General features: G+C 43.5%; 1 protein-coding gene across 2 annotated transcripts in view; it reads left to right on the plus strand.

Moving 5' to 3' along the window:
* Positions 1–11626, plus strand: part of TATDN3 (TatD DNase domain containing 3) — a 29866-nt gene that overhangs the window by 568 nt on the left and 17672 nt on the right. Inside the window, exons 2-7 of one of the 2 annotated variants that reach the window (XM_019516437.1) lie at positions 1172–1268; positions 5574–5636; positions 7241–7350; positions 7753–7808; positions 9821–9933; positions 10991–11071. In XM_019516437.1, the coding sequence (XP_019371982.1) occupies positions 1172–1268; positions 5574–5636; positions 7241–7350; positions 7753–7808; positions 9821–9933; positions 10991–11071 (520 nt within the window). The remainder of the gene's footprint in view (positions 1–1171; positions 1269–5573; positions 5637–7240; positions 7351–7752; positions 7809–9820; positions 9934–10990; positions 11072–11626) is intronic. The other variant, XM_019516436.1, reaches the window with a different exon arrangement.

Genomic DNA, 11626 nt, shown 5'->3' on the forward strand with positions numbered 1-11626 from the left:
CTATTACAATGCAAAAAAAAAAAAAAGAATTAATAAATGAGGTGTGACGCTTGTTAAAGGACACTCAGGAGATCAATAATGTTTTAAAACTATTTTCTTGTGCCTTTTTGTGAGCATTGTAAACATATGCTGAGCTCACAACACCATTGTAAGACAAATTGGCTGCCCAGTTACACAGACGGATAAGCTGAAGAATGGAGAAACTGAGTAAGTAATGCACAGTTACATGATTGAATGGGGCAGAAAAGAACAGAATCCAGGAGCCGTGATTCCTACTTCTGCATATAACTTGTAGCAAGACTTCTGAGCAAACGGTATGGTGCTAGATATGTTTTCTGACTCTTTCACATACAATAAAATGCAGAACATCCTTTTAAAAGACAGTTACATGCAATATCTAGAATTGTTTAAGGTCGTCTATCCCTATTAGTGTTCAAGTTGTGTAACACCAGCCAGAATATTCAAGAACAAAAAGGCATTTTAAGACAAGTGCCAGCAGGATGTCTTTGTCTTTGCTTCCTGGCTGAGTTTTTATTTTGATTTCTACAAAAAAGTGTCTCTCTGGAATCCTATCTTTTCATGCCAGGTTCTATCTTGGCATAATACTTTTGTGAATGAGATATAATATGCTTTTCATTTCTATAGCTCTTTTTAAACTGAAGATCTCAAAGATCTTTAAAAAATACATCACCTATGTGAGGGAGATATTATTTCCATTTTACAGAGGGAGAGAAATTGACACAGAGAAGATGAAGCTAAAATTTCAGAAGAAGATTCTCTGTTTAGTTGCCTCAGTGCTCAATTTGAGACATCAGAGGTGTGATTTTCAGAGGTGCTCAGCACCCACAACATAATTGAAATCATTTTAGACTGTGGGGGAGCAATGCCTCAGAAAACTGTGCACTGTCAAATTGGCTATCCAAAAATTGCATTACCTAAAAGCAAAGAGGATTTTTGAAAATGTGACTATGTTTTGCCCAGGATCAAAGAGCAAGTAATATCAGAGACAAAGTCAGAACCCAGGTACTCTGATTTCCATTCTCCAGTGTTTGTCACAAGATGTGCAGCTGCGCACATGGATTACTGGTTTGTAACATGATGAGGAATATACAGGAGCCTTAACTCATTGTTAGTCCGATGCCTGTTTTGTGAATATGTTTTTCATTTCTAGGTTTCCAGGGTTTGTTTTCCCATGTCTAGGAGTTCATCCAGTTCAAGGCATTCTTAGCAGGGAGCAGCCGGAAGACCATTGCAGTGTTACTTTAAAGGTGAAATGTGGGCAAGTTACATTAGTATGCTAACAAACTGTTGCTGGGACCAGTTTGGACAAGTGGCAATTTAGCGATACTGGGGTCTGACTGATCTAAAATTTAAATCCAGCCTAAATCATACATTGTTTTTTTACATGTTGCCATTATACGGAAGGGTTGTTGGTTGTAGCCATGTTGGTCTAAGGAGATATGCAGACAAGGTTATTTTGGTAAATGTGGTATCTTTTATTAGACCAACTGAGTAGTTGGAAAAATTGTTCTTTGCAAGCTTTTGGGCACAAACACCCTTTTTCAGGCATAGGGAAAGTCTGGTGGTGTTTTGTGTGCTCTCCTGGGTGGAACGGAAGCCAATATGCAAAACGCAGGTCTGTGAAAATGCAAATGCATGCAAGTGAGGATCAGAGAGAATGGGGGAGAACAGGTGTGAGACAGGTAGGTTGTGGGGGGGAATGTTGAGCTGGCAGGCAGCCATAAATCCAATATGAGCTGGCAGGTTACCAATGCAGGCAGGTTACCTGCGGTTATTAGATGTTAGGTGGGTTATAATGTGCCATAAATCCAATGTGTATACTTAGTCCATGATTTTTTTTGTAACCAGTAGATTTATGAAGTGAAGTTCATGGGCTTGTCTACAAAATGTGTTTTATAAAACTCCTGTGAGGATTAGAACTGATAAATTGGAGAGAGAGTGGTTTTCTTGTGAGAAGTGTGAACCCACAGGTAATTGGGTATTTTTGTCTTTGATAGATTTTCAGTGTGCGTTCATTCTGATGCACAGTTGTTGTTCAGTTTCTCCTACGTATTTTCCATCAGAGCATTTAGTTCACGGGATGAGATATATTACATAGCAGGTTTTAGATTTCTTGTCATGGCACGGTCTGGATCCACTTTGTGTGCTTTGGGCCAGAGGAAGTTTGCTTCTGGTGATGAGGTTGGCAAGGTTCAGTGCTTGTTTAAAGGCCTGGGTGGGTGGTTCTGGAAAGATCTCTTTAAGAAGTGGGTCTTCTTCTAGTATGGGTTACAATTGTTTGAGGATTTTCTGTGTGGGTTCCAGGGAAGGGTGGTATGTCATAAAAAATGGTATGCAATTTGCAGGGATTTTCTTTTTGTACTGCAGCAAATCTTCACATGGTATCCGGGTGGCTCTTTCCAAAATGCATTCTGTCTCTGGAGGAATGTCCTTGTTGGGTGAAGGCCCTTTTGAGAGTTGTGAGGTGATGATCATGGGTGTTCTCCTCAGTGCAAATTCAGTAGTATTGGAGGGTGTGGCTGTATATTACAGATTTCAGGGTATGTTTAGGGTGATTGCTGGTTCTGTGTAGATATGTATGTTGGTCTATGAGTTTTTTGGATATGATGGTTTGTATTTTACCATTCTGGATATTGATCATAGTGTCTAAAAAGGAAATGTTAGTGCTGGAGATTTTAAGAGCTAGTCTGATGGAGGGGTGATGGTTATTGAATTTGTGATGGAAATCAGTCAGAGACGGCAGGTTTTTGTCCAGATGATGAAGGTGTCATCTATATATCTTAGGTATAGCATTGGTTTGATGTTGCAGTTCTTGAGGAATTCTTCCAGGTGGGCTGTAAAAAGGTTGTCATATTGTAAGGCCATTTTGGTGCCCATAGCTGGGCCCATGGTCTGGAGGAAGTGTTGGTTATTGAAACTGAAGTTGTTGTGTGTGAGGATGAAGTGTATAAATTCAGTAATATTTAGGTTTGTATTCTGAGTTGTAATCTTGCTCTTGTAGATATGTAAGGCAGGCTTGGATGCCATGCTGGTGTGGGATGTAAGCTGGTAACATCCATGGTGGCTACAAGGATATTGCTGGGAAGGTGGTCTGTGTTTTTAAGTTTTCATAGGAAGTCTGTTGTATCTTGCACACAACTCGGTCTTTGGGTGATGAGAGGTTTTAGGATTGATTCAATGAAACCTGATATTTCCTTAGTTAGGGTTCCATGGTTGGATATTACAGGTCTGCCTGGGTTCCCCTGTTTGTGGATTTTAGGGAGCATGTAAAAGGATTGGGTAGTGCGGGGATCACGTTTTGTAGTTTTACTTGTAGCTCAGATAGAAATGATGTGATGGTGTGTCACAGGGACACAGGGTTAGACCAGGGGGAAGCCTTGGGCAGAGGCAGACCCCTGGTCAAAGAAAAAGAAAAAAACCCCCACATACCTGCTGCAGGGGCCCGGGGGAGCGAAGAGGCATGCCTCAGAAAACTGCCCAAGTGGTTTATCAGCTGTGCCCATCTCCAGCTGGGGCTGGGTGATGCAACGAGGAGGCGTCACTCAGTGAAGATAAAAGTCAGCCCGGAAAGTGCGGGAAGGGGGACACCGAGGGCTGGAGGACCAGCAGGGAGCCACTGGACGGAGAGCATCCTGCCGCTGCAGTCAGCATCGGCAGCGGCTGCAGGAGCTGTAGAGGATCCCCGAGCCAGGGAAGTCCAGCAGGGATTGAAGACGCTGGAAGGGAGGCTGGCAGCAGCGGTAGCGGTGGAGGCAGCAGGAGCTGCAAAGGATCCCTGTGCCGGAGAAGACCGGCAGGGATCAAAGATGCCAGCAGGGAAGCCAGCAGTGGCGGCGGTGGCAGGAACTGTGGGGAATCCCAGTGCCGGAGAAGCCCAGCGGGGATCAAAAAAGCTGACGGGGAGCCGGCGTGGGAGTACTTACAAAAGGCAATGGGGGCCGTGGCCACAGGGCAGAGGCGGATCCCGGACGGGAAGAAGACGACCCCAGCTGGGGTGAGGCGTGGACCCCAACCCTGAGGGTGTGCTTGCTTAGGAGTGGTAGAGGACCAGGGGAGTACGGGATGCTTCCCGTGTTTCCCGCTTGTCCGTTTTGCCCTTCCCCGTCTCATTGTTCTTGTAGTCGGGGTATCGGTTTTGTTTTTCGCATTGGGTTGCTTCTGAGGCCCGGAGTTTTATGTTGGTGAAGGTATTTTGATTGTGTTTCCCTTTTTCAGGCTGTTCTATTTTAGTTCCCTGTCTAGTTCAGGTTAGCGTAGCCCTCTGTCCCAGGCCGGGGTAGCAGTGACCCCGGTTGAAGGTGGGAAAGAGACCACGAGAGAGCGCAAAGAGGAACAGCAACATCTCCCGTAGCTAGCACTGGGCTTCGGAAGGGACATCTCCAAAGGCAGTGAGTCACCAGACCCTCTGGGTCCAGTCAGAGCCCTAGGTGCCCGTCGGCGAGGAAGGATGTGGGGACCAGGAACATCAACGGGGAATAGCCACTAAAGAGCTTGAGGCTTGTCTAGAAGGTTGGCATATCCGGGGTGTAGGGGAGGTTGGAGCCCCGGAGACATCTGCTGGGACACGTGTCCACTCTGGAGGCACCCTCAAAGGGACCCCCTTCCCTGAGAGACCATCCAAAGTCGTGGCAGGAGAGTTTGGGGGACCCTCGGGTCTACGCGAGGTTCCCTGGCGAACAAGGTTAGCTGCTCGGGCAAAGGCGGCTCGGGAGAAAGCCTTTGAGCGAAGACAGGCACATGGTGTTTTGAGTTTTAAGGTGAAAAGGGGAGTTGGATCTTCCTCTAGTTTTTCGTAGTAGGTGGTGTCCAGGAGTTGTCTGTTGGCTTCTTTTATGTAACCTTCACGGTTAAGGATAACAATAGCTCCTATTTGGTAGTTGTATCTCCCAATGCCTGAAGAAGGGTATTTGTGTCCAAAAGCTTGCAAAGAACAATTTTTCCAACTGTTTTGTTGGTCTAATAAAATATATTACATTTACCCAAAGAACCTTGTCTGCCATTATACAGGAAACACTTTGGACCAAATTTTGAATTTCTTATACTGCTTTGGTAGCACTAAGGAAAAATGCTCACTGAAGTAATTTGGCTGTCTGTTTTTCAGACTTACGGTAAAACACTCTTGAAATTCTGGCTGAATGATCATGCTCACTCTTTTTGGCTGTAATCAGCAACCTCACCGTTCCTTCATTGGCATGGGGAGGGGTAGACTCTGTGTAAGGACAGGTACATATCTGTGTCCATGTCTCACCCATGAGGCATGGGTGACTGTTTACCTTTGATATTCTCAGACTCTAAATATAACTTGTTTTTGCAGTGCTAATTACAGGTTCTGCTTATATTAACATGTACCTTTAATAAAGGAGTTAGAACAGAGCCCTGCAGGGTCTGAAAAACCTTCTCTTTCTACCCAGACATATAGTTGCATTTTCCATGCCCCCTAGATGAGGGATTCTGCAATTTTGTTGAATGGAATTCTTCTCGTCCTGAGGATTATTTATTTAATACTTTCTTTTACAGAGCTTGCCTCTTTCTTTTTTTCTTCTTTTTCACAGGACCTTGATGCTGCATTGCCACTTATAGAACACTATAAAGATAGCTTGTTGGCAATTGGAGAGGTGAGTACAAGTTCTGTGTTTTGTTTAACTCTTTCGTCGCCTGGATCCTCGGAGTTGTAAGCATGTAGGACTTCATTGATTCTATGTACATAAGAAGTAATGCTAACAAGTATAGCAGCTGAAAAGCCTGACCTGTCATTCCAGGCCTAAACATGTTTCCTTTTGTGCTTGTCCCCGATTCCCTACCCGACTCCTGCATACTTTGTAGTGCTAACATTTCAGGTATACGAAAAATATATGTTTACTTCCAAACGTGTCGTTGCACCCCTTCAAATGCTTAAATTGGAAAAGGATATTAACATTCAAACAGCAGTAATGGAATACCCAGAAAAAAGCAACAATATTAGGGAAATCAGTGACAGCATTTTCTATCTTCCCCTCCCTATCATCTTTCCAGTTCCCTCATTTGTTCTTCCCTGATTTTTAGATCGTATGTCTCATTTTTAAAATCTCTGCTTACCCATCTTGGTACTTGAAGCTGCCACTTTCTGTTAAGAATAACTCAAGATACTGAATCAACCACATGAGAAAAGTAAAGTGATAGATCTTAGCAATAAGGGTGAATGGAAAGGTGGAGGCTTTTAAAACTCTCTCATAATAGCTATTTTGATTACAGAATTGTATTCAACAGTCTGGAGTTGATACTAAATATCTTACTTGCATATAACAGTCATGCCAACTTGTGTTGTGAGTGTGTGAGTTAAGCCCGGTCATACAAATCAGTACTTGACTGGGATATCACCACTGAATATTTAGGAGCTGTGGGAAGGAGTGTCTGTAATTCAGTTGGTGATGTCTTATTTCTGACTCAGTACTAAACTGAAGTATGGTACAAAAACACCATACTGCTGGAGGTGTTACTTTAACTCAGACCAAGACCTTGTGTCTTCAGGTCATTACAGATCCACTGGCAGTTTTCATTACAGGTGTTAACCTGGCCAAAGTCCTGGTTAGCTTCTTGTGCTCCGTTTACTTATATTGTTTCAGCCATTTTGTTGGGTTGGGATTCTTTCACTTTGTAATGTGCCCTTATGTGCTGTAGTGATTTCAGGGTTGTTTAACTAGTGCTTGGAAGGTTTTTGTTATTTCTTTCTATGGATTCTTCAGTGTTTTTTAAAAAAAATTACATATGTCAGTTATTTGAGGCTCAGGACATTCTGTGAGGTAGGCAAGGAATACAGGTCCAGGGGTTTAATTTGTGATCATCTTTGAGCAATCCTTAGAGTTAGGCAAAGGGCACAGACAGAAGTGCAGCTCCCCACTGTTTGCAGGAAGTGCCATGAGTTACAGCGATCCCCCAGATCCAACAGACATTCACTGTTGGGTCCTGGGTGTTGGGGGATCAAGCTGCGGTTTAGAGCAGCTCTGAGTCTGCAGCCACTCTCCCCTAACCCCCCTGCCCCCAGGCCTGGCACTGTGTTCAGAATGGGAGGTGGGGGAGAGAGTGGAGGGAAAATGGTCTGGGAGTTGCCCAGCCAGCATTGAGGGTGGGGCAGGTGTATTGGAGCCCCTCGGATTGAAAAGCTATTTCTTTTATGTAATTTACTGCAGTTTTGTATGTTGTCAAATCTGCAAAATTTTATTTCTCCTCTTATACACTGTAGGTTGGACTAGATTTCACTCCTAGATTTGCCAGCACCGACGAACAGAAGGAGGAACAAAGACAAGTCTTGATCAAGCAGATTCAATTAGCGAAAAGACTGGATTTGCCTTTGTAGGTCTCATTTATTTTGGCAGAATACTGTTTCAGAAAAGACCTAAAATCAGATTTGTCAGCATTTCTAGTTATTAAGGAGTCTGAAGCATCGCTTAAAATGTAGAGAGATTAGATTTATCAACCTTCCCAATTTTTAAGAAGACAGTTGAATTCTAGCTACTTAAAATTCATTGTGAAGTCTCAGTTGAATTTGTACTCTTCATTACCACCTATCCTCGACTGTATTGCTGTATTTTCATTGTTTGTTTATATTCTCATAAAGTTATACGGGGTCTTTCTTGGTGCCATAAACGTTTAAATTACTCTTTTCTTTCTTGCCAAATTGCTGTCAAGTCAGTGAATCTTATGAAAACATATTCCACTTAATTTCCTAATACTGGATTTTTTTGCCTTCTACAGAAATGTCCATTCACGGTCAGCTGGAAGACCAACTATTAACCTTTTAAAAGAACAAGGTACAATTTTGGATTTATTTCATGCCGTTAACAATTACAGGTGTCTTTATACAAAGTTTGTTTAGCTTTACCATATCTAGCTAAGCATCATGCATATATGAGTTTGTGTATGCAAAACCTGGAAGGCTTGTTATAGAAATCCTGAAAATTTGGTCTTCACCATACTATTTTTCTGAATTGCATGATTTACAGTTTGTTTAAAGAACTCTTCATTTTGCCTTAGTTACTGACAGCTTTCTTGTTCATATTCACCTTTTCTTACATTTATATCTGTGCTTTCAAAGTTAACATTTTGAGAATCTGAAATGCCCTTTTATTTCCTTCCGCATTGGAGATTTTAAATACTTTTTGAGTAATATACAGCAAGTAAGAGATTTGATGCTTCTGCAACCCAATTTGTCTCGTATTTACTTGATCCTACAATAAGATGTTCCCCCTCCATTTAACATGGGAATGGGGGGAGCCCCTCATCTTAGAATTATGCAGGAGGGCAGTGGGGAGGCAGGCAGCTGCTGTGGCTCTGGCTCCAGCTCCTACCTAGAGTTGGGGCTGTAGCTGCAGCTGGAGTTGCTGTGTGCCCCCTCACCACCTGCCATCTCCCCCCTGCAGCCTCTTCTCCACATTTCTCCTGCCCAGCGCAGTCTGTGCTCCTCCACCTACACTTCTCCCTCCCCCACTTACCTTTGCTCTGCATTGGCAGGCTTCACAGACGCTTCAGCCTGGGGCCCTGAACATGGTTGCAGCCTAGCTCCATAGCAGTGATGCGCAGCCTAAACAGCTTCTATGCAGGCCAGGCTGGGACTGTGCTCAGTGCCCCAAGTTAGAATGGGAACAGAGCTAGCATAGAGCAAAGGTAAGCGGGGAACTAGAGAACAGTGGCTGGGAGGAGGCAGGAGTGGGGAAGCAGAGGGGCTGGGTGGAGGGGGGAAGCAGAGAGGTTGGGGGAGAGGGAAGGGGGAACAGAGAGGCTGGGAAAGAGTTTAGGGAGGAATAGGGAGTAGAGAGGTGGGGGGGATGGGGAAGAAGGGGCCTGAGGTTTTGGGGAGGGGCAGGAGGGAAAGCAGGGGTAGAGGTTGGAGGCAGGGCCTGAAGCTGAGGGAGTGGGGTGACAGGCACAAGCAGGGGGTAAAATACTTGATCTCCCCACCTGCCCCCTAACCCCCACTGCCTGCCCTCATGCAGCAGTGGGGGAGATAAATTAAAGATGACCCTCCAGTAATTGTACTCATGGAAAATTATAACAGATTTCTAAATTTTCCATGTATAGAATATAATTATTGTGGGGAGGGGGGCTTGTCTTATATTCAGGGTCATCTTAGATTTGAGTAAACACAGGAATTATTATTAAACTCTAGAATCTCTTGCTGTGCCTGAGACAAAGATCAAAGGTATCAGTTAAATAGGCATTAATTAATGAGTGTACATTAGTAGATACCTGTCTGTTGAGGTACCATATCCTGCATTGGCATGGCAATAGAGATGATGGTATAGTTGGTTTGTTCGTCTCTTATCTAGTGCTGTACTCACTTTACTTAATTGGAGCAAGGACTTTCACAGATAAGAAAGTAGAATAATGGCTACTGTTGTTTGTCTCTCTTACATTAGAATTATTGTGCTAGCTTTTGGTAGAAGCTCCTTGGTCCCATTGTGCTTTCCAGAGACTGCAGTACTATCACAAAAACAGTTAGAAATGTTTGCGTTGTGCTCTCTACTTTTCACTCTCTGGTCCTGTCAGCAGAGAGGTACCTTTCAGATCCAGTCATGTTGCCCAATAGAGATCTTCTGCCTCTTGTATCTGGTTCTATTCCACACCTAAATCCTCCAACTTGTCAGTCTGGTACCACAAGCACCTGCTGTGCTGGAATGACTGTTTGCTCTACAGGAACAGTTCTGACTATTTTTCTTTGTAGCACTGGGACTATGATTTCATTGGGACTAGGGTGCTCTCACTGGGAGCTGACATCACAGTGCCATCATGAATGTAATTATTTAATTGGTTTGGGTCTGTGTAGGTGCTGAAAAGGTGTTGCTCCATGCATTTGATGGAAGGCCATCTGTGGCGATGGAAGGAGTGAAGGCTGGATATTTCTTTTCCATTCCTCCTTGCATTATAAGGAGTGAACAGGTAAAACTAAAATAATAGTCCTGTCTCAGGGATTAGGGATTCACAACTTATCACAGTGAGAAAATACTACATTTGCTATAGTGATTAAAAAAAAAAAGAAAAACAAGAAAACCCATGATAGCTTTTGAAGTCTGAAATATATGAAGAATTACAGGTGGTTCTGGTAGTGCCACCCGTTATTAAGGTTTCTGGATAAGTCTCTTTATAAGGTCCTGTTTCAGTTGCTTATAATTTTGCCAAACTTTAACTATTTGGGCTAAAAATTTCCAATTTCCATTCAGCTTGGTGTCTGCTCAGCTAAAGTAGTTGAACTGTTTGGTGGATGAATCTAGGACTGATGTTATTTTTGGCACATTAAAGAATTATTTTATTTAGAAGGTCATGTGTTGGAACAGGAAACTTCACAGTGGATTGGCCTTTCTGTCAGGGACATGTCTTTGCTGTTCTATTACACTCTAAATTGGCCAAGTTACAAACCTTTGGAAAATCACAGCTAGAGATTTCTTATTTTGTAGCTGGCAAATTGCTGGAAGACTCTGCCTACAGTGAGCTTGCTTCTGCCTAAGGCTAAGCAGGACTTTCTCTGTAATCGTACTCTGGACTTTTGCAAGCTGTTTAGAATCCAGATTTGGGCATCTAAACTAAGACTGGATACAGTATCATTCCTGTGCTTTCAGTGACACTTTTTCTGTGGCCAGGCAGCACAGAGAAAACGAGTTGAGTCTAGTACAGGCGGGACAGAGATTGGATAGTGGCACTGGGGGATGGAAGGGAGAACAAATATTATGTGAGTGGACCCTAATACATATGCCCAAGGGGGCCAAATCCAGGCAGTCTTGGTTCTGTTTTTCCCCTAACATTTGTATACTCACCTGACTTCATAGCATGGTTGTTTCCTATGTGTTGATTTCTTGTGTCCTTGATTAGTTAGATAATACCCCTGTGTTCCAATATGGATGGGACTCTGCCTTTTCTTGTTGACTTGATTACTCTTGGCTATTTTCCTTAGGTTTAAGTGAATCAGATATTTAATGAGTTTTTCTTTTTGTTTTTTAAGAAGCAAAACCTTGTGAAACAGTTGCCTTTAGAAAATATGTGCTTAGAAACCGACTCTCCTGCTCTAGGCCCTGAAAAACAGGTACATTATTGATTCTCTACTTCTTCATTTCCCCAAAAATGTGGCTTACGAAAGCCAGAAACAGAGGGTGAAATTTGAGCAAAGGCAAGACAGAGACAATATTGTTAGATGATATTTGAAAAAAGGTGACATGCTAATGAAGCAGATAGATCTGGGAAGCCAGCAGTGAAGAGGAATATTGCCAAGGAAAAGCAACTGCAGGATAGGATAGAGAAGAGACTGGTGAATGATGAGCAAAAATAGCAATTGCCTATGGGATCTATCCATTGTACAGCTGCAACGACTTCTTTGCCCCCATTTTCCTGAGCAGGGACCAGACGAACCCCCGCACCGGGCCTCCTTCAGGCCCCAGGGGAGGCGCACCTAGGCCATGGGTCAGGGAGGATCTAGTCAGGGAACTTCTGGAGGGACTGGATGTATTTAAATCAGCTGGTCTGGATGATCTCCACCCCAGAGTGCTGAGGGAATTAGCTGATGTCATTGCGGGACACCTGGCATGGCTTTACGAGCACTTGTGGTGCTCTGGTGTGGTGCCAGAGGACTGGAAGAGGGCCA

Source organism: Gavialis gangeticus, unplaced genomic scaffold (genome assembly GCF_001723915.1).
Source record: "Gavialis gangeticus isolate Ggan-Ray unplaced genomic scaffold, GavGan_comp1, whole genome shotgun sequence".
NCBI classification, from domain to species: domain Eukaryota; kingdom Metazoa; phylum Chordata; order Crocodylia; family Gavialidae; genus Gavialis; species Gavialis gangeticus.